General features: G+C 43.4%; 1 protein-coding gene across 2 annotated transcripts; it reads right to left on the bottom strand.

Moving 5' to 3' along the window:
* Positions 1-3,931: 3,931 nt before the first annotated feature.
* LOC101860787 lies at positions 3,932-24,838 on the bottom strand. Of its 2 annotated transcripts, XR_001185481.2 has the most exons (8): positions 24,610-24,838; positions 21,914-21,987; positions 21,254-21,443; positions 18,820-18,944; positions 16,544-16,690; positions 10,489-10,690; positions 5,029-5,227; positions 3,932-4,760 (listed from the first exon to the last, which is right to left on the bottom strand). XR_001185481.2 is itself a non-coding variant. In XM_005091363.3 (7 exons), the coding sequence occupies exons 1-7, from the start codon at positions 24,611-24,613 to the stop codon at positions 5,079-5,081; spliced, it is 891 nt and encodes a 296-aa protein (XP_005091420.1). In that variant the 5' UTR covers positions 24,614-24,838; the 3' UTR covers positions 3,932-5,078. The 2 variants fall into 2 exon arrangements, 1 of the variants encoding a protein (XP_005091420.1); XM_005091363.3 differs by having other exon boundaries at positions 3,932-5,227.
* Between the last annotated feature and the right edge of the window lie 309 nt (positions 24,839-25,147).

Below are 25,147 nucleotides of genomic sequence, written 5' to 3'. Positions count from 1 at the left end.
TTTTTGCCACTAAAAACTGTCATTGGTGAGCTGTGACGTAGGCCATATATAAATGCGTATACAAAATGTGTGTGAGAAGCGGGAAGTGCTGTGAACGTTCCCATTTTCTGTGTGAAGGAGATTTGTAGTATTTTATATAAATTTATGAAGAAACGTTTTTTAATCCAGCCTCTATTGTTGTGGAAAAATGTGATTAAGTTAAGACAAATCGATACAAACTGCTGTGCAAAATATGGGCGGCATTAATTCAACCGTTAAAGTTAAAGAGATATTTTATTTGAGGATAAGTTGCGCCACAAATTTTTGTGTGCACTATATCTTGTTCATAAGAGCCTTTTTGTACTCGAAAAGTGAAAAAAATTAGTGACCGAAATAGTGTAATGCTCTCCAACTTATGTCAGTTTCTTCAGTAAACAGGACGAACCCTTTTGCTTCTGGGTCATTTTAATTTTATTTTTCTCTCACTCACTTAACTCACTAGTCACTAGTCTCACAATACATCCTGGCAGGCTATGGCTGGGGAATTTTATTTTCCTCTCACAGCCGTAGCATGAGGGGATCTATCGTCCAACTGAGGTACAGAGTACCGTAACATGAGGGGATCTATCGTCCAACTGAGGTACAGAGTACCGTAACGAGGGGATCTATCGTCCAACTGAGGTACAGAGTACCGTAACGAGGGGATCTATCGTCCAACTGAGGTACAGAGTACCGTAACATGAGGGGATCTATCGTCCAACTGAGGTACAGAGTACCGTAACATGAGGGGATCTATCGTCCAACTGAGGAACAGAGTACCGTAACGAGGGGATCTATCGTCCAACTGAGGTACAGAGTACAGGACACGTGCAGGACAGCAGAGACGGACACCAGAATGAGCTGTGATATTTCCTCTCAGGCTGTACCCAACCATGTTGGTCACATCACAATACAGCAGACACTGTGTTGGTCACGTGAGCACACACATTACACAGCACCGTGTTGGTCAGGTGAGGACACACATTACACAGCATACACATTACACATCACCGTGTTGGTCAGGTGAGGACACAGCTGTAGGCTACACAGCAGAAACTGGCACGCTGCGAGGCCCGGGGATGGTACAGTCAAACCTCGTTATACTGCTGGGGGGTAGATCTGTCCGAGAAGGCTAGGTGTAGATCTTTCTTACCAGAAGATCAGACGGTGGCTGAGAGACAGCCGTAAGAAGGAGCCAAGGAGTAGCAGTAGAAAGACTGCAGAAAGAGCCAGGAGCCCAGAGAAGGGGGCAGAAAGTGGAGGCGAAAGCAGACAACAGAACATTGCTAGAGAGCAGGAAAAAATGTAAAAGAAAATTTACCATCGCTATCTGGATTAGAACCCGTTAACCTTTAGGTCATGAGAGACATTTACGTCCAAAGAATCAACACAGAAACATGCCATAGGTTTATTCAAAATTTCTAGTGGTACAGTGTAATCCTGTTATAACGAGAGGGAGGGGACCGGAGCAAAATGTCCGTTATAGCAGGATTCTCGCCATAAGGGATCCAGTAATAAATTCCAGGGAAACTGTAAAGTAGGCCTAGTCTATGGGTTTGGTGTTCTGTTTATTTCTTTTTGCTATCTCCCCTGATGATGATTTTGTTTCAACATGACCTCTAGGTCTTACTTGCTCAAAAATCGAATCAGGTTTCTTTCTCTAGCGCTTGATCTAGCGATGTGGACTGACAGCTTGGCGTTGGCGATCAGAAAGGAAGGGCTCTGGGCTAACTCGCCCGTTGTGTTTTCCCCCACCCCACCACACTATGTGGTGCATTGCTGTAACCTCTCCATCCCCGCATCGGAGAAGTGAGAGGCATGGTAGGCCTTGATAATCTAAACTAGGCTTACGCTGGCATATCACACGATGTGTTTTGCTTGCCTGCGCATGCCACGCCCTCCCTACTCAGTTGCTCCGGCCTTCATTGTTGACGCACATGGGCTCTCCTATTCTTTGTTTTGCAAGATCACCAAGTTTCTCAACTGGCGAGGTTTTACGATTTAAAATAGGCCTATGCCCTGTGCACAACAGCAGCAATATTCCGCTATAACCGACTGGCACGTTTGTCTGATAGCGCTATAGCAGTATTTTATTTACAAAGGTAAAGAGGAGAAAAAAACGGGGTTTTGAATAGTGTCTTTATAACAGATTTCTCGTTTTTTCCGGACTCGTTATAAGTGGACTCCACTGTATATATCGGAGCTTGTAGGGAAAGAAAAGGTCTACACCTGGAGATTTCAATAGCCATCACCTCCCTCAGTTTTTTGGCTGTATCAATTATTTTGTATGAATTTGTTCTTCACTGAACAAATAGTGACTATTACTATTTGAAATGGAGCAATATCGTTGATTTTTACGAAGTTGGTTGCAAAGTTTTGTGTTTCCCTCAATGACGGTTGACATTTTTAAAAATTTGATTTTTTTCTAACCAGTGCTTCCACCAGCCGAAGCTGAAAAGTAAGGAAAATTGTGCCACGGGTCTGGGGGCCCCGGCAGGGTCCAGGGACAGAGTCCCGCTGGGGGTTCAGGTGGCGAAGGCCCCGAGGAAATTGAAATTTAGTGCTTTTAGAGGGTTGAAAATGGCATTTGGGAGCCTGTTTGAAGAGATTGCCTACAAACCATAACATTTGTTTGCCAACAATTGATTTCTTCACCAACATATCTTTCCATTGCTGGCAATGTTTAAAAGCAGGTTCCCTTTCCATTGCTACTATAATTCAATTAATTTGTCATCGCACCATTGATAGAATGCAAACCTGGGAATAATGAAAAGATACCTTCACAATACAGTTACCCGGCGTATACCCTAATTTTCCTCAATTTTCACGCCTGAATGTCGCATGTCACAACCTTGGAACACCACTTCGAATTATTCTTGACTTGAGTAGTTTTAGGCAGGTTTTAGTTTTAGCATTATTTTCTTTCATCGTGGCCCTTATCGTGTTCCTGTGCCATTGAATCTTCGAATTAATCATTTCTCTAGATCTAGACAAATTTGTAAAAAAGTTTTTTTCAGACAGTAATTTTCTGTCCAAGATCACAAGTCAATTTACTTGATCAACGAGCAGATTTTCCATCCACAGCAACAATCCGAAGATAGACAGACGGAATGAGTGAATGATAGAAAGGGGGAAATTGGTACAAAAAGTTCGCCAGATTTTGATCAATCCACAGGTAAAAAATGTACTGCCGACAAGCCCTCAATGAATGCATGGGGGCATAGCGGAATAATGGCTGATGGCAGGAAATGTGCAATCTGGCAGGTTTCTATACCGTAACAAACTATTGCAGAGAGAATTATCGTAAATATCCGTAACTTATACAAGTAGGCTACTAGATGATACGAAGGCGAGTACGGATCTTTTGCTACAGAATTTCGGTAGTCCTACGCTGTTGCAGCTTTTTACGGAGGGAGTTGATAATGATGGAGGAACAAGTACGGAAATGGCAGAAAGTACGGATTTCCTTAAAAATAGGAAAGAGTGGAGGAAGCACTGTCTAACGGACCTTTTTTTGTGACAAAATGTAACGCCCCCCTGGTTGAGTTTGATTTCTTTGAAGTTTTGTTGAGATTGGGTCAAAATGTGAGTCAAAATGTGACCGAGTTGATGCCCTTTAGAAGGGTCCTCTTTTGAACAACACAGTAACAAAGTTGCCTTGTGAAAGAAACGTAAAAATGTGAACAATTATTTGATTCACAATCACAACAGATTCTGTAATCTAACTCTTTAGTTACAGTTACACAAACTACATTTGTCAGTGTCAGTAAAATTCCAAAAACAGTCTGAACAGTTTTACCTTGAAACATCTAACAACCCCCCCTCCCCCCCCCCAAACAAAGTTGTAATAAGCAGAGGAACACACCCATCAGTTTTAGGGAGATTTGGTTGACGAATTAAAAAGCCTTAGGGATTTATTTCATGTCTTTTATTTTCAAGACGCAAGCAGATATACACCAAAGGGCTTGTGAAAACATCTCACTACATCTCAGTCACTTCACAAATTCTCACTGTCTCCACTATTATTTGAACAATTTCTCCGTTGCTCCACCATTACTTGAACAAGATTTCTCTCACTCACTCACTCACTCTCTCACTCACCCTCAGCACACAGTCAAGTCAGCGGGACATGGAGATCTCATTATGTACAAATTTCCTGATGTACATGTTTGAAATACAAAGTACACACTTACATGTTTGAAATACAAAGTACACACTTACATGTTTGAAATACAAAGAACACACTTACATGTTTGAAATACAAAGAACACACATGTGTACATGTTTGACAAACAAAGAATAATATCGTGTAAGAAAATATTGAGGACCTGAGAACCTGTGGGCTATGTGTCACAACGTGAGAGCTGGACTGCAGCAGCGGACGTTGTACCAGATCCTCCAATTGTCTCCGACAATCAACCTGCAAGCAGTCACCCATTACCCTACAGTCACACAATACAAAGAAATGTTTCACCAGTCACCCATCACCCTACAGTCACACGATACAAAGAAATGTTTCACCAGTCACCCATCACCCTACAGTCACACAATACAAAGAAATGTTTCACCAGTCACCCTACAGTCACACAATACAAAGAAATGTTTCACCAGTCACCCATCACCCTACAGTTACATAATACAAAGAAATGTTTCACCAGTCACCCTTCTGTCACACAATACAAAGAAATGTTTCACCAGTCACCCATCACCCTACAGTCACACAATACAAAGAAATGTTTCACCAGTCACCCTACAGTCACACAATACAAAGAAATGTTTCACCAGTCACCCATCACCCTACAGTTACATAATACAAAGAAATGTTTCACCAGTCACCCTTCTGTCACACAATACAAAGAAATGTTTCACCAGTCACCCATCACCCTACAGTCACACAATACAAAGAAATGTTTCACCAGTCACCCATCACCCTACAGTCACACGATACAAAGAAATGTTTCACCAGTCACCCATCACCCTACAGTCACACAATACAAAGAAATGTTTCACCAGTCACCCTACAGTCACATAATACAAAGAAATGTTTCACCAGTCACCCATCACACGTGCTCAGACTCCCCGCCAGCATCGTGCACTTCCTGCGCCGCGGGTCGCTCCGACACGACACTGAGCAAGGCCACAGCCAGGGGTTGGGTGAGAAACTGTTCCCTCAGTTGTTGCTGCCGTGACGGCGGGATGACGCTCTCATCTGACACAATGGAAGGAAGCACAGGAAGACAGCTCACACAAAGGACACAACTCAAATAATAGAAAACAACAACACATCAAAGGTGCCAGGTACCTAAGGGCCAACTCAGAAATTTCATAAACCCCAGTTTGTGAGTAGGTTTTTCAATTTTCTTTTCTTCCCCTGATCAGAAAATCCAAGCTCCCGCCTTTACTTTATGTAGATCTAGGCCTAGATGTGAGAGGGTATGTTTCCACACGAGAAGTGTCCCGGGAAGTATTAAATATTTTAAAATTCAGAAATGACGGTCAGATGATCTCAAACACACGCACACTGATGCTGTTTGAGATTTTCGTTATCAGGGGGAACAACTGTTACAATTACTGGTATTGGTACATCGTGTAAATCGTATAATATAATAACTTGTCTCCTTTCTTTACTTTAGCCTCAGTCACGTTCAATGAGAGGTCGGATCCAACGAGGACAACAAGCCAGTCCCGGCAACCTCGTTGAGTGCGACACCCACTATAGAATAAAGAGGGGGAAAAGAATGTCAAATTTAGATCACGGCTTTTCTCTGCCGGCCAGAACAGTAAGCCACATCAAAGTCCGCAATATACCGTCCAGCTAGACTGATGAACAAACACACAGTGAAACTGAAACACACACATCAAAGTCCGCAATATACAGTGGAACTCGGATTCAACGAGGTCGCCGGGCCTGATTTAAAATCTCGTTGAATCCAAGTGTTCGTTATAGCAAACATGAGGTTTTGTGTAAATAATTCCAGGCACTGAGCAAGTAATGTACAAGAGAAGTCACAAGTAGTGCCTGTGTATTATGAGTTGTGGAAAAAAAAAAAAGAGAGCGATTCGTTCAAGTGCATGCGCCTGTGTCATCTCGAATGTTTACCAAAAAGTGGTGTAGCTGTGTGGAGCCTAGCATACGGCAACTTTTGATTCCATAGACCAGCGCACAATTCATTACGTAGATCTACGTCACACGGCGTCCGAAATTCCGTCTCAGCGATCTTTTAGTTAGTCCGGGCCCCCCCCGCGGTAGGCCATAAATTAGCGGCAGGTGACCTGCAATTTCACGCGTCAAGTCGGGGATTGACCGGGGTCAACTCGTGCACAGTGCTGTCCTATCTTGTCCTTATCAGAACGCGTTTCTTCCCCTAATTTCATGAGCCGTAAAATGATGCTCACACTACCCCTAGAATCTATTTCTTCACCAATTCCGCTTCGTCTACGTCTTCTTGATATCTTGTGAAAGTTTCAACAGTTTTCATTGATTCCTTTGGGAATAATAACAGTTTTAAATTGTGAGTGTTAAGTGATCGGAAGCGCCGTTAATAATGTTATCTCTTCAAATTTAATTACAAATCATTCGAGAATGGAACGATGGTCTTTATTTCTGTTTGCGCGGTGTGATAGCCATCAAATCATATTTTCTAATGATGTGAAATTTGTTTTTCCAGCACTTTGCGGTGACTGGCAATCAGTTAGTGAATTGTGTTCCTAAGTAAAAATCGTTAAACTGCAATGGGTCAGTCACACATATGAGAGGCAAATAGAGTCTCTGAATGAACTTTGTCGTGTGTGTTGGCGTTTAAATTTAATTGTCAAACAAAAAAAGTACAGAAAGCCCCGATTATGTAAGACAATGGCAGGAGATATTCTCTTGGTTTATGGGATTGATGTGAGGGACGAAAATGAACAGTCGTATTCCGCTAACATTTGTGTCAAGTGTTTTACTGCGATTTCAACTATCAAACGAGATATGGTGTTACGTCACGTCAATTCATGCCGGAAAAAAGCAGTTGACACTAGTAGGAACATGTGGTGTGCGTTTGACAATAGCATAAAAGTGGATTCCTTCTCCGTTTTGTCGGTACCGCTTAGGTGGCTGCATACAAAGATCCATTTCAAGTTAACATCGTAAAACACCCAAAGCATACCTCCCTCCATCCCCATGTATGCAAGGAACTAACAAACACAATTTGTACAGAAACAAGAAAATATTCCCGCGAAACTGCAAAAATTGAGGAAGCAAGTGGACTGGAAGCAATATTCAATCTTTTCAATGAAAGATTTAGCCATGTTTACACTGCAATATCACATCTCAAACCAGTCAAACTATTTTCACTTCTACAAATCTTAGCAATCGACAATTACATGTCCGCATTCAGACGCTATTTCCCCGCAAAGTTATCCCAAAGCCACACATATCATAGCAACACTGTATTCCACACATACAACAACACATGTTTGCTCTTGGGCTTTTTGGAGAACAGGACACAGAAAGCAGCCACCAAGCGATCTCAAAACTGGAAGCCAGAGCACGAAGGATCTCAAACCAGATAGACATAATGCGTTTTATTTTTTGTGTCGCATCTCCTGCAAATAGCTCCCTCATTGCGTGCTGCTGTATTGTATAAATTCATACTTTTATTCTGTACATGTTCATTTTGTGAAAAGAAATCGGTGCTGTATATTGAAGATACGTCAGTATATCATTATTCAAGAGGATACACAATCCATTGGATATAAAAAGTCATGAATGCAGGGAAGCGTTTTGGCTATCATGCTCATGACAAGTTCCATGTTCGTGCTGGAAACAAAATTTTGAGTGAGTCAATTTGTAAACACATTTTCCTGTCTTACGTGGCAGTTTTGTAAATATTTATCGTTAGGCTTATAAGTTATTAGCCATTCAATATGTGTTTGTTGTTTTGACTAACTATAAATAGACATACATTTTAAGAGCATCTAACTCAAAAACGTGAGCAGCCATGGTATTGCTATTTCGTACCAATAAAGAAGTTTAGTTGCTTTCTCTAAAGAACAAACTTGTGTTCACGTATGATATTTTTTGTTTGTGTAAGACGATAGAACATGTGTTGAAAAATTCATTTCACCGGCTACCGACTAGGGCTGTACCCCGGTAGCAAACCTGCTCGTGCTCACAAGCCCCTAGTTCAAGTCACAAGCCTCAAATCACTAGGTCAAATCATCAAATCAAATCACCAGCATGATAAGTTGAGTCTAGCGCAAACTGTAACCTTCTTGGTCTAGTCTAAACTTCAAGTCCACAGCAACTAGCAATCCGCGAAGCCACTCGTGTCACGCCCCCTCATCATCCCCACCCTGCTTGCAATCCGCGAAGCCACTTACGTCAGAAAAAGAGAGAGGGGGAGAGTGAGAGATCTCGCCCACAGAGTCATTGCGCGGCGTGGCGCTGTAGTTTAATCGATTAATCGGAGGCCTGCGCAAGCCTCAAGTCCCGTCCGCGGCCACAGGCCCCACAATTCACACAGTACTGATTTGCGCTAGGCTTAGAGATTTGCCCCAGGACAAGCTCCAAACCTGACCTGCTGATTTGTACTGTCTCGATACACTGAGCGAGCGGCACGGGCTCGATGGCGTAGGACCGTCTTGATGGCGACAAGACAGTCCGGTGTGTTCAAACAGCAAGACAGTACTGCCCGCTGTGTGAACTTTGAACCGTGGAGGAAGGGAGAGGCAGGGCTTGTTTTGGTGCAAGGCGTAGAGAGCTGAAGTTATTTTTAACTTCCCGCCGTTGATCTGCTAAGCGAATGGATAAGTGAGAGGGAGCGTGGTATTGTAGTAACAGAGACCTAGGTTTCTGGTAGTAATAAGAATAAGTTGACTTAGATAACCCTAAAATGGAAAACTCCAGGGGTCGTTGTGATTGGCTTTTGTATATTATGTATGTAACCTATTTTGTAGATGTGTTACACTCACAGTGACATAATACAGAACATTTAGGAGACGGGCTAGGCCTACTTCAACCCAATGTCAGGGCCAACCTGGGCTGAGAGGGAACAACGCCCCAGCAGAAAGACGGAGGTTCTCAGTAAAAAATTTCTCCCCATACGGGAATCGAACTGAGGTCTTTTGCGTGCGACGATGAAGCGCTTGGCTCGTGCACATTAAAAATAAACAGGCCTTAACATCATAAGAATAGCCGATCCAATATTAATTTTTAAGTGCATTGAATAGAGCTTTTTGTTTTTTACAACCGAACTATGAAAAAACCCCAACCGATCTTGCACTTTTGGTGCAAGCCTCTCAACGCAAATAATCAGAGAATCTATAATATTATTATGTACTGAGCCCACTGCCACGAGAGTTCGCGACGTCACGACACAGTACAGCAGGACTGTCCGCGAGTCACAACTCACCGGAAGTTCCCTCCGGTAGCAAGCGGGAGGCAAATCAAACCACAAGCCTGCTCGCAAGACTCTAGCGCAAGACTTCAGCTGCTTTACAAGCCTTCGATTAACCGAGCAGAATCCAGCCCTACTACCGACACAGGTAGCGGGAGGGCGGGTTAGTGACCTCTGGGTGACCGGCCCGCCGTGACCCGGTCACTCCATCGCCGATCTAACTAAAAGAGCGCTGTCTGTACGCTGTGGTCAAGACTAGCTTATCATTGTAATAATGACCAGTTGCCGAATGGAAAAAAAAAAAAGTGATGCGTTTGTATCTCTGCACCGTTTAACTCCAGGACCGCTGGTGCCCCCCGACACGCACACACAGTCACACATGTGCAGGCTGCCCATCCGACCCCGACACATGCAAGAGTAGACACGTGCGCGTGCCAACAACGCATGTGTTGGTATGAAAAAAGGCCGTTCATTGGTCGCGTGCAATCAGCAAAGGGAATAAATATAATGGTTCACGATGCAGGTGCAGTGGATGGTTTCCCAGAATACGGAAGATAAAGCTCGTTGTGGGAGAAAAATTAGCGAAGCCACGTCTACGGGAGCTGTTCACCCTGGAAGTGACCTCGTTGAATTCGAGCTCGCTGATTTAAGTGCTCGTTGAATCCGCGTTATTTTTATTGATTTTAAAGAAGGAAAAAAACGGGGAAACTATCTCATCTCGTTGAATCCGAGTTCCACTGTACCATCCATCTAGCATGTACCGTGAGGAACAAGTACACAGTGAAATACGGATATAACAAACAGATTTTCAGGTCTCAAAGTTTCTTTTATACGCGCACACTTTTTGTATTTAAAAATGTTCAAAGCAAAATTTTTAAATATTGAAAAGATTTGCGTGTCCTGATTTCGCTACGCGCTTGCTCGGACCAACTAGCTAGAAAAAAATTCAGCATAGGAATGTTGTGCTGAACCTTCCTACCGTCAAGGTCCACTCTAGTGGAGCTGGAGGCGCCAAAGAGAGGACACAAAGTTGTGCCAAACAGTGGACAGAAAAAGGACAGAGAGTTGCCAGCACGCGACAGTGACTCACCTGCGGTAAACTCTGCCTGCGCCGGCTGTGTGGCCTTGAGGTCAGGATAGGTGAGATAGACACAGGCCTCCCGTGATGCAGCGTGCGACTGTGAGCCAGCATGCGAGGCGTCCCGTCCCTCCCCGGCTAGAAGTAGGGAGAGCTCCAGGGAAGTGACCGCGTCGTTGACACAGCAAGCCCTCAAAATATCTTTGTACTTAGCCTGAACAGAGAGAGAGAGAGAGAGACACGTGTCAAGACATAGAGAGAGACACACAAGTCATGACACAGCAAGCCCTCACCATATCTTTGTACTCAGCCTGAACAGAGAGAGAGGCAACCGTCAGTCGCAGTCAGAGTTTTACCTCACTTCAAAAGACATTTGCCTCCTTTTAAGCAAACTGTTGGCGGTCACATACCCCGCAGCACTCTCTCGCTGAGTATTGACGGCGTACATGTAGTATAATATAGGCCCAGGGTTTTTTTGGTAACACTAGCAGGGGCTTTGTTTTGTGGAAGAAAAACCAAACTTGGCAAGAGAGGGAGTCCTGCTTCTCAGACGGCCACTTGTACCCAACACCGCCGTGACAAATGGGACCAAACCACACCGCCGTGACAAATGGGACCAAACCACACCGCCGTGACAAATGGGACCAAACCTTCAAATCTAGCGTTGAAAAAACTGATAGAAGTTAAGAGATAAGTATACCGATATTATATTTAGAATTTTTCGTTTTTCCCCAGCTGTATGAGTATTAGAAAGGCTTAAGAGTACAGTGAACAAACCCAGACAAAGCTAACAGCACAGTGAACAAACCCAGACAAAGCTAACAGCACAGTGAACAAACCCAGACAAAGCTAACAGCACAGTGAACAAACCCAGACAAAGCTAACAGCACAGTGAACAAACCCAGACAAAGCTAACAGCACAGTGAACAAACCCAGACAAAGCTAACAGCACAGTGAACAAACCCAGACAAAGCTAACAGCACAGTGAACGAAAGCAGACAAAGCTAACACCTTGACTCTAACCTTCAACACTGGCCCCAGACAAACAGCTGCTGTATGAGATAAGAACACAAACAGCTGCAGTACAAATCTAGCAAAGACAATGAAAAGTTACTTTTTGCTTTGGCCTTTTAAAAATTTGGTATCTAAAAAAAAATTTTCAATTCTGAGAATTATGCTTTTTGAATTTTAAGAATCGGTTCATAAATTTAAAAAAGTTATGGGGTTGTAACGGTTGGCAAAATATGGAAGACCCACATATAGGAAAATACTCCAAAAAGTGGATCACGCAGTAGCAGATTCTGTAAGATAATCGACGATATCTCGGTAATTAATTGGGGTGTTAGAGAGAAACTTGGCTACCCGATGTGTTTTTGGGTGGAGAAATCATTTCTGCAGGAAAATTTACGAACAATTTCGTAGTTATTTCGAATTACTGAACTGGGTAGTCGTACATTCAGGGTGACTGCCAACCCGGCTTCTCAATTTTCCAGAAGCACGTTACATAACAACGACAGCGCGCGCTCCATTCATACAAACATACACACACACACAAACACACATGTAGAGATACATTATATCCAGTCAACAACATGTCAGGGTGGCACTGGGATCTTGTGTGACCAGAGAGTTTACAGTAATACTAGAGAGACGGCACTTCGCCCGGATGCGCGTATCTGGGTCACCAGCTGATCGTGGAGAAACAAAACATACAGCGTCCATTGTTCAAGGCATTTTCGTTAATCTCAGACAAGCATGGCCCCGGTTAGCACGAAATGTCAATGGTGTTCTGCTATAAACCCCATCTATTGATATCAAAATCAGAGTTTCTTTCGATTTCCAAAGGATGACGAATAAATTTCTATGAATACAAAAATATAGATCAGAATAATGACAATGTGGCGTCGGTGGCCTAGTGGTTAGGCTCTCGGACTCGCAACCGTAAGGTCGTGGGTTCGAATCCCGTCAAGGGCCCAACGTTGTGTCCTTGGGAAAGGCACTTTACACGAATTTTCCTCACTTCACCCAGGTGGGAATGGGTACCCGGCTATAGACAGCGAAAGATCTTGTCAGTTTGTTAGTGTTTGAGCGCTTAATTGGCTGCTTGCACTGTATGCTTCCCGGGAAGCTGAGAATGTTTCGGAGTGTTCTGTGGTCTGCTGGGGTAATAATATGGTGTAAAGCGCATAGAGCCTGCTGTTGAGTGGGGATATGCGCTATACAAATGCTATCTATTATATCATTATTATAATGTGACTGTACCAGACTGACACTCCATGCACAAAACTCAACACACTTCAACTTTTTTATATCAGCTATAAATTGTGGGGGGGTTTTCCTATCTAAATGCCCAAATTGAGCTTGCATTCTACTAGTGAAAGATATGTTACCTGGATCTGCGAAAAGTTGTCTAAATACAAGGTGCCATCGATCGGTTTTGGTACTTTCTTTGTCCGATTACCACTTTTTTTTCTTTCTTTTTTTTTGGGGGGGGGGGGGGGGGGGTGGAATGTGTTAAGGATCCTGTTAAACTCTTTAAGTGGTAGATCTATCATTATTGCTTCATGTGCTTTTCCATGATCTGAAAGTGTGAGTGGAAGGTGTTAAGGATCATGTGTGTGTGTGTGTGTGTGTGTGTCATTATTGCTTCATGTGTGAGAGAGAGAGAGAGAGAGAGAGAGAGAGAGAGAGAGAGAGAGAGAGAGAGAGAGAGAGAGAGAGAGAGAGAGAGAGAGAGAGAGAGAGAGAGAGAGAGAGAGAGAGAGAGAGAGAGAGAGAGAGAGAGAGACAGACAGTCAGACAAATAGACAAATATTTTTGTTTTTGTAAAGTGTTTTACGGCGCTCGCAACTGCATAGGTCATATGAGCGCGCGGGACACTCCTAATATTTTCAGTTGGTAGGAAATTTTGAATTTTGCCCGAGTGGCGGCCGAAGCCTACTCTTATCGATTTTAGACCACCAAGGGATCTTTAACGTGCGCAACTTGCACACGGGCCCTCCGAGATTTTTCGCCCTTGTCCGAGAAGGCTAGGTGTAGATCTTTCCTACCAGAAGATCAGGGGTGTGGCAGAAAGACAGCAGTAAGGAGGAGCCAAGGAGTAGCAGTAGAAAGGCTGCTGAAAGAGTCAGGAGCCCAGAGGAGGGGGCAAAGGAGGTGAGGGGGTGGGGGCAGAAAGTGGAAATGAAAGCAGACAACAGAACATTGCTAGAGAGCTGGAAAGGAGGTGAAAGCAGACAATTTTAGAGAAGAAAATTTTTCGGTCGCTACCCGGATTCGAACCCGGGACCTTTGAATGAGAGGCCAACACCTTAACCTCTAGGCCACGAGACAAATAGACAGTGCAAGAGAAGGGGGAGAAGAAGAGACAAGGAGAAAGAAAAAGAGACAGACAGACATACAAAACAGACAGACAGACACACAGATTGACAGAGCGAGAGAGGGTGAAAAAGAGAAAGAGAGAAAGAAAGAGAAAGAGAGGCAGAGAGACAGAGCGAGAGAGAGACAGACAGACAGACAGAAACAGAGACAGAGAAACAGATTGACAGACAGACATATAGACAGAGCGAGAGAGGCGAGAAAGAGAGACAGAGAAAGGGAGAGAGAGAGAGAGAGAGAGAGAGAGAGAGACAGACAGGTAGACAGACAGGTAGACAGAGGGAGAGAAAGGGGGGGGGGGGAGAAAGAGAGACAGGGAGAGAGAAAAAGACAGACGTACAGAGGGAGAGAGAGAGATGACAGAGGGACACTGGAGAACGAGTAGATTTGCTGAAAATTAGACCCAATTACTCCTTTAATTACAGGGAAATTATTTTTTCAGATCTACAGAGAGGAAGTAATGATTTGCGTCTATTCGTTTATTAGAATGTATGTTAACTTAAGCAAAAAACAAGTCTTACAGTTTATGGCCAAGGGAAATAGGGGGGGTGGGGTGGGGGGGTGTGTGCCTGAAATATGCGATAGAAATCACAGGCCTCCTTCTTTGTTAAAGGCCTAGTAACTTAATGAACTAACTACAGACGGTACTACATTTTCCCTGGACATGACAGCATCCCTGAGCATCGCCGTGTCAGCGATCACCACGCGTAAGTGTTTTCGCGCCCCGCGCCGGGCGATACGTGAAACAATGCACTGTTGTCATGGAGCGCCGCCACGAGTATCACCTCTCTATTACTGTAAACCCTCTCTGGTGTGACTTAGATCTAGGTATTTCAGTCTGTTCTCACTTATATTTACATAATTTTCCCCTCATCATATTTGCCTTAGTTATAAACTACATGTATATAAAAATGAATTCTTGCTTTGAGCCTCAGAAAAGGCCTAGAACCAGAATATTGAATGTCAAGAACCAGTTTGGGTGTCAAGATTTATATAATAAACGTGAAAAACAAAAATTATAGTTCAAACTCAAAGTGTAATAACTAGAATAGCTCCAGTAAACCTATTCAGTGTGAGAGGTGTAAGAACTGAGGGAGGGCAAGAGGCAGTGACACTGAAAATCTGCCAATCTTGAACAGAAAACAAAAATATAGATAATACATGTAATTTACTATCACTAGATAGAGAGAACGAGAGACAGAAAAAGAGAGAGAGAGAGAGAGAGAAGAAAAAAGTATGCATTTGATAAGGTCACTACTCTCTAAAAAAAACCCAAAGACAACGAAACAAACATACTATCAGTATCAGCCAACCAATGAAACGCGAACTGTTTGATTAAAAAACACGGCATACAAAGTTTGAGTATGACGGATCCCAATTCCACACAAGGCCTGAACCAACACGTGCTTTGCAGAGAGCTCTAGTAATAATAAAAATTCTAAATACTAAAATATTTGCTTACAAGTTCAGTTTTTTTCATCCGGAGTTGCCTTAACCCCCCCCCCCCCCCCCCTCCCCCCGACTGTATCTTTTATTTAAAAAATCAATAATCCCCCCATTCCCGAGCCCTATACTTCGAAGCACTCAGACTTTGAATGAACTTCGTGACCCAAATGCGACACTCACAATGTGATGCGAACGCACAGGTTCCCTTACTGGTCACGATGGCGAGCCCGACAAGACGCTTGTATAACTTCCTTTTTCCCCCCGCAAGTAACAGCATAGGACAAATATTGATTGATGTTCATGGCGACACAGCGTGTGCACTACACAACCTGCATGTTACAACTGTTAATAATAATAATAACAAAAGACATTTCCATAGCGCTCAACCCCGAATCAAGTACTCAGGCTCTGAGCGTTTTACCATACAGTATAACGTACAACAGTAAAACCTTGCATTAATCAGACTGCTAGCGGCAAATTTCTGGGTGGTAACGAAAGCGAAAGTAGATGGAGCTTCGATATGACATCGCCATAGCCGCCTGTTCGCGTGGAGCGCACTCTCAGCCACCTGTTCGCCTGGAGCGCACTCTCAGCCCCCTGTTGGCGAGAAGCGTAGGCCTCCTCTCAGACCGGAAACAGCTGGATGAATACATCACAATTACAACCAGAAAAATGAACCCAAAGACGTTATCCCATTTGGTTTTTTAATGTTCGAGAACTTTTATGTATTTTCCCGGGTCTTTCGCGGGGCAATTTACAGATTTCCTCAAATTCCTGGGTCTCTGCGATTTTTATCAAATTCCCGGGGGCCCCAGGATTACCGGGGCCTGGCAGTCACCTTGATTTATGACAAATTCTAAACAACTACTTGACACAGAACGTTCAAATTTGAGCACACTATAGAGGATAGATAGATCTCTTACCCTCTCTGTGTTGAATATCAAGCTCCTTATAGTTTCGGTGTACCCGATACAAAAGTGTTTCCGACACCAAAAGTATAGGTTAATTTATGGGTATGAACTTCGACTTCCACATATCATTAGTTTGCCCTATTTTCTGATTAGCTGCCGAGTTTCCTTCACATTGGTCCAGAAATAGCGCAGAACGAGCTCGAGGAAGTTAGTCACTACCGTTCCGACCGTCACTACCGTTCCGACCCGGTCCAAAAATTCATCCGCAAACGGGGAGCCGCGCGCGCAAATCTGATTGGCATTGCTAACAAATGACCTCTCTGTATCCTCACCTTGACCTCCTCCAGCTCTCCTTTGCGCTGCACGTATGCAGACAGCAGTCGGGCGATGTCGTCCATGACAGAGCTCCACTCCGGGGTCTTGGTCTTCTCCAGCATGGCATGGACGTCGATGAAGTACGGGACAGTCGTGGCCCGCACCTGGAACACGTGGGTCACCTCGTCACATCTCTCCTTTTGTTGTTGTATGTAGTAGAGGTTTAACGGCGCTCGCAACTGCATAAGGTTATATGAGCGCCAAGGGGTGGATGTCAACAGAGAAGTCCAAACGGGGACTCAGACTTACTCTGCTCACCTCTCTAGCCTCAACAGCACAAAGTCTGCTTCGACTATCAAGGCACCCCGGAAATAGCACTTCACAAGAGAGTGACAAACATAAGAAGTAGAGGAAAAATGATGATAGTAAAGATGAGGAAAGAAAAAGCAGCAGTTCCCCCTATGTTGTTCTGGCACAGTATGAGCATGACATTGATAAATCAGCCCATTTACAATTCTACAGTGCAGAAGAACATGTTAATATCCCCCTTTTTGGGAATGGCCCAAAGACACTTGAGTCAGTAGCACTGCCCTGGCGGGGATCACATCTCTCCTTTTCTTGCCTCCATCGCATGTGTGTTACTGTCTTCTGACACATCGAATTTACAGCTCTTATGACCTAACTGTGTTGCAGAGATGCCAACCACAGAAAACCGAAATGAGTATTGGGAGATATGAAAATGTGTATTTTCAGGGGAAAATGTGTATTCTCCACGACCGACCGACCAACTAGTAAAATGTTCAGGGTGTCCAGCAATATTTCCTGAAAAAAATTTACTAGCTCACCAGCTCGAAAAAGGGAGCACACACGCGTACAATATACATGTATGTAGTCAACAACATGTTAGTGTTCAGTGTCGTACTGGGGTCTTGTTTGACTTAAGTATTTCAGTCTGTTATAATATTTTCCTCTCATTATTATTATAAAAAATGAATCCTGTTTTGAGCGTTCGGAAGGGCCTAGAACAAGAATTTCAACTATCAAGAACCAGTCTGGGTGTCATGATTCATAATATGAACTGACCGACTTAAATTATTGCTCAAACTCAGAGAAGAGCAATAACTTGAATGGCTCAAGTAGACCCATGCACTGTGAGAGTTGTAACAACTGCGGTAGGGCAAGATGCAGTGACACTGAAAATCTGCCAGTCTTGAACAGAAAGCTACAACATACACTGTAGGTATAATTTACTATCACCCATCCAATGACACGCTAACATTTTATTTCAATAACACAGACTTGCAAAATATGAAGGGTCCCGATTCCGCCCACGGCCTGCACCAACGCGCGCTTTGCAGAGAGCTCTAATAAAAATTCTGGAATTTGCCTCCAAGTTTTTGTCCTCTGGTGTTGCCTTCACACCTCCTCCCCCCCCTCGAGTATATAAAAAAAAAAAATCAATAATCCCCTCCCGTAGTCCTATACTTGGCAACGCCGTTACTCCCACCAAACACGGTCTTTGCTCACACGAAGCCGCATTTATTTGTGATGCGAATGCGCGCAGGTTCATTGACCGGTCACGATGGCGAGCCCGACAATCTAAAAATCGGACGACGCTTGTATTTCTTTTCTTTTTTTCCTACAAGCGACAGCACAGAGACGAGTCCGAGAAATGTTATTTGCATGGCGACACAGCGTTTACCTGCATGTAACAAATAAGTTGCGTTATCAGTCTACCGCTGGCAAACTTCTCGGTGGTAACGAAAGCGAAAGTAGATCTTGATTTTCCCGATCAAACCTCCGTGTCACATACACTTCCGTCTGCCGCCATAGCCAGCCGCCTGTTCGCGTGAAAGTGAAACATACTCTCGGAGGAGGAAAAGCTAAACGAATATAATATCACAATCGCGACCAGCAACATTGAACTTACTGACCTTATCTCACTTGGTTTTCAAATATTCCAGTTCCACGATACTGATACTATTTTGACAAAAGATGGGACTTGAGATAATTAGGTTTACTCGCCCAAACTGGATCTCATATTTTTCGGATTCCAGGATGCGTATTTTTTCATGAAAAGTCGTATTCACGTATTTTCGGCAAAAAATCGTACTAAAATACGTAAAATCGTACTGGTTGGCATCTCTGGTGTTGCAAGCACAGTAAAACTGTTACTAAAACTATACTGAATCAAAGATTATTTGACTATCTCCAACAAACCTAAGTTAAAAACTCATGAAAGACGTACACTTAAATTAAAAGTAGGCACTATACACACCCACATGTCCCTCACCTTGTAGCGGCCGTCAGTGGAGGCAATGTTGAGCACAAAGCTTTGGGCCACACTCTTCCACAGTCCTGTGAAGGAAACAACCAGACAGTCCCAGTCCACCTCAAGGACGGTCAAACCACACGGCCCTGGGGACAGACAACACGGACTCTTGTTGATGCAGTTTGAAGACATAGGCATGACACACTGTACTATCTTACAAACATCCTGCTCCTTTCACAAATACTTCCTTGTGACAGGAACAGTACAGCAGCAAGCTTTTAGTTTAGTAAGAGTTTTATGGCACTTGCAACACACTAAGGTCATATAAGTGCCGAAGGTTAGAGGTGTTACAAGAGGGTAACAAACACAAAAAAGAAGGAGGGGAGATAAAAACTACAGATGTTTGATAGGAAAGAATAAGCAAACCACAGCAGAGCACCCGCCAACCACAGAAGCAAGCTTTGCTCTCATCAACAGTGTAAAAGCATGACATCAGAAAAGCTCTTCTTGACTCATTTACCTCCTGCTACCCCCGGGGAAAAGGCTCACACTACAATGGCACAGATATAGCAGCTTTATTTCCCTGACAGCTCTCCGCCGGTGCTAGGACTTAAGCAGGGTTCCTGCCATGAACTTCCCATCAAATTCAAGGAGGTTTCAAGGAGAAATTTTTAAAATTCGAGGAGGTTTGGTCAAGAAATTCACGACGAAAGCCTGTTTTCGATAGGCCTACACTTATCGGAAAGGAATCATATCATAGTTTCGATTTCCAACAAAAACTGTTCTCAGGGTGACTGCCAACCCAGCTTCTCAATTTTCCAGGTGGGCTCATCCATTCTCCAGGGGCATGTTACATAACAATGACAGTGCATGCTCCATTATATTTTATATATAATATATACACACACGCGCGCGCGCGCACACATGTGGGTACATTATATCCAGTCAACAACATGTCAGTGTGGCACTGGGATACTGTGACTTAGGTATTTCAGTCTGTTCTTATACTTATTTATATTTTCCCCTCATCATACTCGCCTATATAAACTATATAGAAATGAATCTTGCTTTGAGCCTGTGAAAAGGTCTAGAACCAGAATATCGACCGTCAAGAACCAGTTTGGGAGTCAAAGTTTATATATAATAAACGTGAAAGACAAAAATTATAGCTCAAACTCAAAGTAGAGTAATAACATGAATGGCTCAAGTACACAGACCTATTTAGTGTGAGAGGTGTATAAACACTAACTGTGGGAGGGCAAGATGTAGTGACACTGAAAATCTGCGAATCTTGAATATAAAGCTAAAATATACAATATAGTACAATACATATCACCTGCCCAATGAAACGGGAACCCTTTAGTTAAAAAAACCCAAACACGGCTTACAAGGTTTGAGTGAGACAAGTCCTGATTCCACACAAGGCCTGCACCAACGCGCGCTTTGCAGAGAGGTCAAGATCTAGATCTATAGCAATCAAAATTCAGGAAAGTAAAATCTGCTTCAAAGTTCAATTTTTGTCCTCCGGTGTTGCCTTTAAACCCCTCCCCCCTCCCCTCCCCCGCGTGCGTCTTTAAAAAAAAAAAATCAATAATACCCACATTCCCGAGTCCTATACTTCGCAGCGCTCAGACTTAGCATGAACTTTGGTGACCTCAACCATCGCCGATACTATGTGACGAAAACGCACAGGTTCAATGACCGGTCACGATGGCGAGCCCGACAAGAAGCTTGTATAATGTTTTTTTTCTTTCTTTTTTTTTCACAAGCGACAGCACAGGACAAATGATTTATTTTCATGACGACACCGCGTTCGTAATGCAGAACCTGCATGTTACAAATGTGGCGTTATCAGACTACTATAGGCCCTACCGGCAAATTTCTAGGTGGTAACGAAAGCGAAAGCAGATCTTGATTTTACAGATTGAGGCTCAGTATCATATACACTTCCACAAGTTGCTGCCATAACCGCCTGTGCGCGGGTAACGTACTCTCGGGCCAGGAAAAGCCGAATGAATATTATATCACAATCGCGACCGGCAAAAATGAACTCAGGGGCCCCCGGAATTCCCGGGGCCTGGCAGTCACCCTGTGTTCCTGTCCGATCTGGCAAAATTCAAGGGGTTTTCAAGGACATTTTTCCTTGAATGCAAATTCAAGGAGTTTTCAAGGAGATTTTTCCTTGAATGCAAATTGAAGCAGTTTTCAAGGACGCCTTGAATTCAAGGAGGCCGCGGGAACCCTGCTTAAGGACTCAGGTGTCGTTGATGTCCACTATGCCAGGGCCTGCTCTAGCCCTAGTACAGCTCAGGTGTAGCTGACGTCTACTGTCTAGCCCTAGTACAGCTCAGGTGTAGCTGACGTCTACTGTCTAGCCCTAGTACAGCTCAGGTGCCACTAGATCACCTTTCTCCTGCACAATTCCCACTTTCCTGAACAGATTGGTTCCACGTACCCATCACTCTGCAGGCAGCAATCTTCTCCTTCAGGTCCCGCAATGCACTCCTCGACTCGGAGACAGATGCATCCTGAGACGTGTCCAGCGGGCCCCCGTTCCTGTCTCCCTCCGTCAGACGCTGCAGATGGTCGCACAGCTCTTCCTTCTCCCGCCTCAGAGCCACTATTTTCTCCAGCTGCCTCTTGATCTACCCCAGCAGAAAGTAGAAACAATGACACAAGACGTGACAAAAGACATCGTTACAGCCCCGAGAGGAACTCACCACCACTTTATGACACATCAGGAAAATAATTACGATCATTGAACAACTGTCATTTCCCCCTTTTTAAAACAAGATTACGTTCATTATGATTTTGTACAATTATCCACTAGCTGCTGAGATGCCCCTTTAAGCCCCCCATTTAAAAAATGTTGTTTTTTTTTTTTGGGGGGGGGTGTGAGGACAGGGAGAGATGAGAGGACCTAAATACTGTTACATCAGGACAGGGAGAGATCAACTGTTACATCAGTTCATAAGACAAGGGCGTGACACCTGAAGCAGTCGTGACTACCAGTATTGGCCTCCACTGTCTACAGCAAGGCTTGGATGAATTTCAAGTATTCAACAAAAGTAAACTGCTGAAGTGTGACCAAGTGTCTGAGCACAAGAGACATTACCTCCTCACACTGGGCCCTCTCCTTCTGTCTGCCAGCCCTCGCTGCTCGTAGCTGACCCAGTGCCTCGATAGACTCTGCAACACAAGCGGGACAAACAGGATTACACAACCAACTTTTACAAAAAGCAGAGCTTGATTTCCTTCACCATAAAATAACGATTGTTTTCTTTTAGCTCCCGAATCTTTGCTATTGCTACTCAGCTGACTACCTCCAGTTTGCTATTTTTGGATTACTATAAAAAAATGTTCTCATGATTATTGAGCCAACACAGCACTTCCAAATTCTTTTTCAACCCTATCAGTATGTCGTGTTTTACAATTGTATCTATACTACGTGGGGAACTCTGTGCCACCACTTTCCAAAAAGGAAATTTACCCATCAATCCGATCCGTACGCTTTGCCTAGTAGTCTGTCAAAATGATTTTTTGAGAAATACTTCAAAGAGATCTTCGTACTTCTAGAAGTATTCTAAAATGTGACGAATACAATCCCGGAGGGTACAAAATGACCCCAGGGCGTACGGATAGGGTTAAAATCTCAAACTTTGTGGTTTCTTTTTAGTCTTTTAAGATTTAAAAAAAATTCTCCAAAAGTAATGTCAGTGTAAATGGCAAAGTTCTCAGTTCTGTGGAAGTGCCTATTTTGCAACGCCGCGTTGCCATTAGCGCCAGTGCTAAATAATGGACGAATGGACAGCATGTCTGCGTATGAAGCCAAACCATCATTTTATGAACGTGGATTCGAATCCCGGTCCTGGAATTTTTTATTTTTTAAAAATGTTTTTTTCTCTTCTTCTCCTCTCTCCGACTGTCCAAAAAGTTTTTCCCATAATTATTATAACTTGTCGCTTTGTAGTTTTTTATGTAGTGATGAAGCATACACATTCTGGCTTTGTCCCCAAGAGGAGCTTTTACCTACAAAGTATACTTTTCTTTTTACCAGTAATTAGGCCTGGTTAAAGTTCAATAGGGCTTTCCTTGGTCTGTGAGTCTCATTATTTTTTCATTTTAAATTTTAGGCTCAGGAAAAGAAAAAAATAACCTTCCAGGACAGGAATTCGATGTCACGCTTGGAAGCACTGAACATTCATTAGAGAACGCATAGAGACAGCTTGTGTATACGTTCTCTAGGCTTAACGTTAGAGAACGTACATACTAGGTCTACCCCCTGCTAATTAAAATGCCCAAGCCTAGATAAGGCGACCTCATGTGTGATGGAAAAAATATTGGCATGGCGTTTCAAAGAGCATGGGAGCTATTCAGAACGCAGAGTTTCAAATAGCCCAGGAACTATCAGAACATGGCATTGCAATATTGCAATATAGTGCCAAGTCTGTGACCCTCAAAAGTCTCTCTATGCTTCTGGCTATAATTAGAAATCTATAATTATGGGCTAAATTTTTGTCAAACGGGTACTATCGTTTACTAAACCTCACAAACCACCTCAGTATTTGGTGCAAAAAACTGACATGCGATTAAAAGTAGAAAGACGCAAACTATTTTTAGGTAAGGCGCCCATCTTGTTTGACGTCAGACCAGGATACCCCTCCGATCATGTGACTAAATCTAAGTATAGACAACCGCATGGCACCAAAGATGGAAGTGTCTATGTATATATGATTATCATTATGATGCTTAATCTACACCTTTCTCTTGGAAGTTCTGATAGCTGATTTGACAGCGCGTCTGCATTTGATGTCGTGCAATGAATTTTGGAGCGGTTCGATTCCGGTCCCGGACAGTTTTTTTTTCTCTTTTCCTCCTCCCGACTGACCAACAGTTCCATAAATTATAGGCCTAATTTGTAGGGTTGCTTTGAAGTTGTTTTAAAAAAAAAAATGTATTAGTGATTAAAAATGCAGGAGGGGGGGAGGCGGGGTAGATATCTAAATTTAGATATATAGATCTATCTAGATCTAGATCTAGACATCTAGTCCTCCTGCGTCTTTACGGCAATTTTCGTGCGGTCTTCCATCATGTCCACTAGAGATCTAGAATCTAGATCTAGAATCTAGATCTAATCTAAAATCTAGATCTAGGAAATCCGGAATGTTACCGAAAACACATCGTTCCATGTGCCATCATCATGTGGGTATCCCAGGAAGTGATGACATCACATTACTAAAATTAGCAGCCAATCAGAAAGAAGATGCGTCTTTTCTACGTTTAACGGGATGTAATAAACTGACCCCAACTGGCAAACCAAAGACGGAAAGAAAAAGTTTTTCATGAGGATCCTCTCAACAACAAATCTTTAGCGGCTCACAGACGTAGAAGAGACCAGATTTTGCTCCTCTAGCCAGTCCAGGTCTAATACAGGCCTGGAACAGAGGGAGTAGGGGTAGGGACAGTAGAGTTAGGGTCAGTTAGGGTTAGAATCTAGATCTAAGACAAGACTAAGGTTAAATCTAGGATCTAGATCTAGATATATATCTAGATCTAGATCTAGATAATCTATTCAATAGTCTATATCTGTAGATAGATCTACATCTAGATAGGTCTCTTCTTTACTGTGTAGTGTTTGTTGGGGTGGTCGCTTCCAAAATTTCTGGAGTTAGGCCGAAGAGAGCCCAGATTCCAGTCAGTCAGTTGAGTCACCCTTCAGTTCAGTCAAGATCAGCAGTATCAACACAGTGGATAAGACAGACTACAAAAAAGGAGAATCTAAACAAAAGGCTTTAGTTTCAGATCACTCACGCATGGAGCTAAAAGTAAAAGGCTGTTCCTACTGCCTTGAAGGAACTGTGCTTCACCATAAAGGAGCACCTGATGGTTCGACCTAACCAACTGATCAACTTGTCAGTCTTTCAGTAGCCTAACCAATAATTAAACAGCATCACAATCACTGATTGATAAGGCAATGCAGTTCGTTCGAAACATTAGAATTTGCCGCCATCTTTCCGGAAGTGCATAGATCTAGTGAACTGTGCTATTGTTGTTTTCATAGTTTTATAAGATGTGGTAGCCTAGATTGCTGACACGAGTGTATTGGGGATTCCCCTTAATGGTGCCAAACGGGGTAATCATGCAACCTCGCCACTCGCCTGTGGGAGGCAAGAAGCAAGCAGGCGCTACGGTATGTATATTACAATTGACAAATTGGTAATCAGAAGTGGACGTGACATGAGCCTTTATCCACGTCTGCTGGCCCAGCCGGACCAATGTTTGTTCCTTGAAGAATTAATGTTCCGCGCGCGCGTGCGCGCACACACACACACACACACACACACACACA

This window comes from Aplysia californica, unplaced genomic scaffold (genome assembly GCF_000002075.1).
Source record: "Aplysia californica isolate F4 #8 unplaced genomic scaffold, AplCal3.0 scaffold00029, whole genome shotgun sequence".
Classification (NCBI taxonomy): domain Eukaryota; kingdom Metazoa; phylum Mollusca; class Gastropoda; order Aplysiida; family Aplysiidae; genus Aplysia; species Aplysia californica.
Note: the sequence above shows the minus strand (reverse complement) of the source record. Positions and strands in the feature narration are given on the sequence as shown.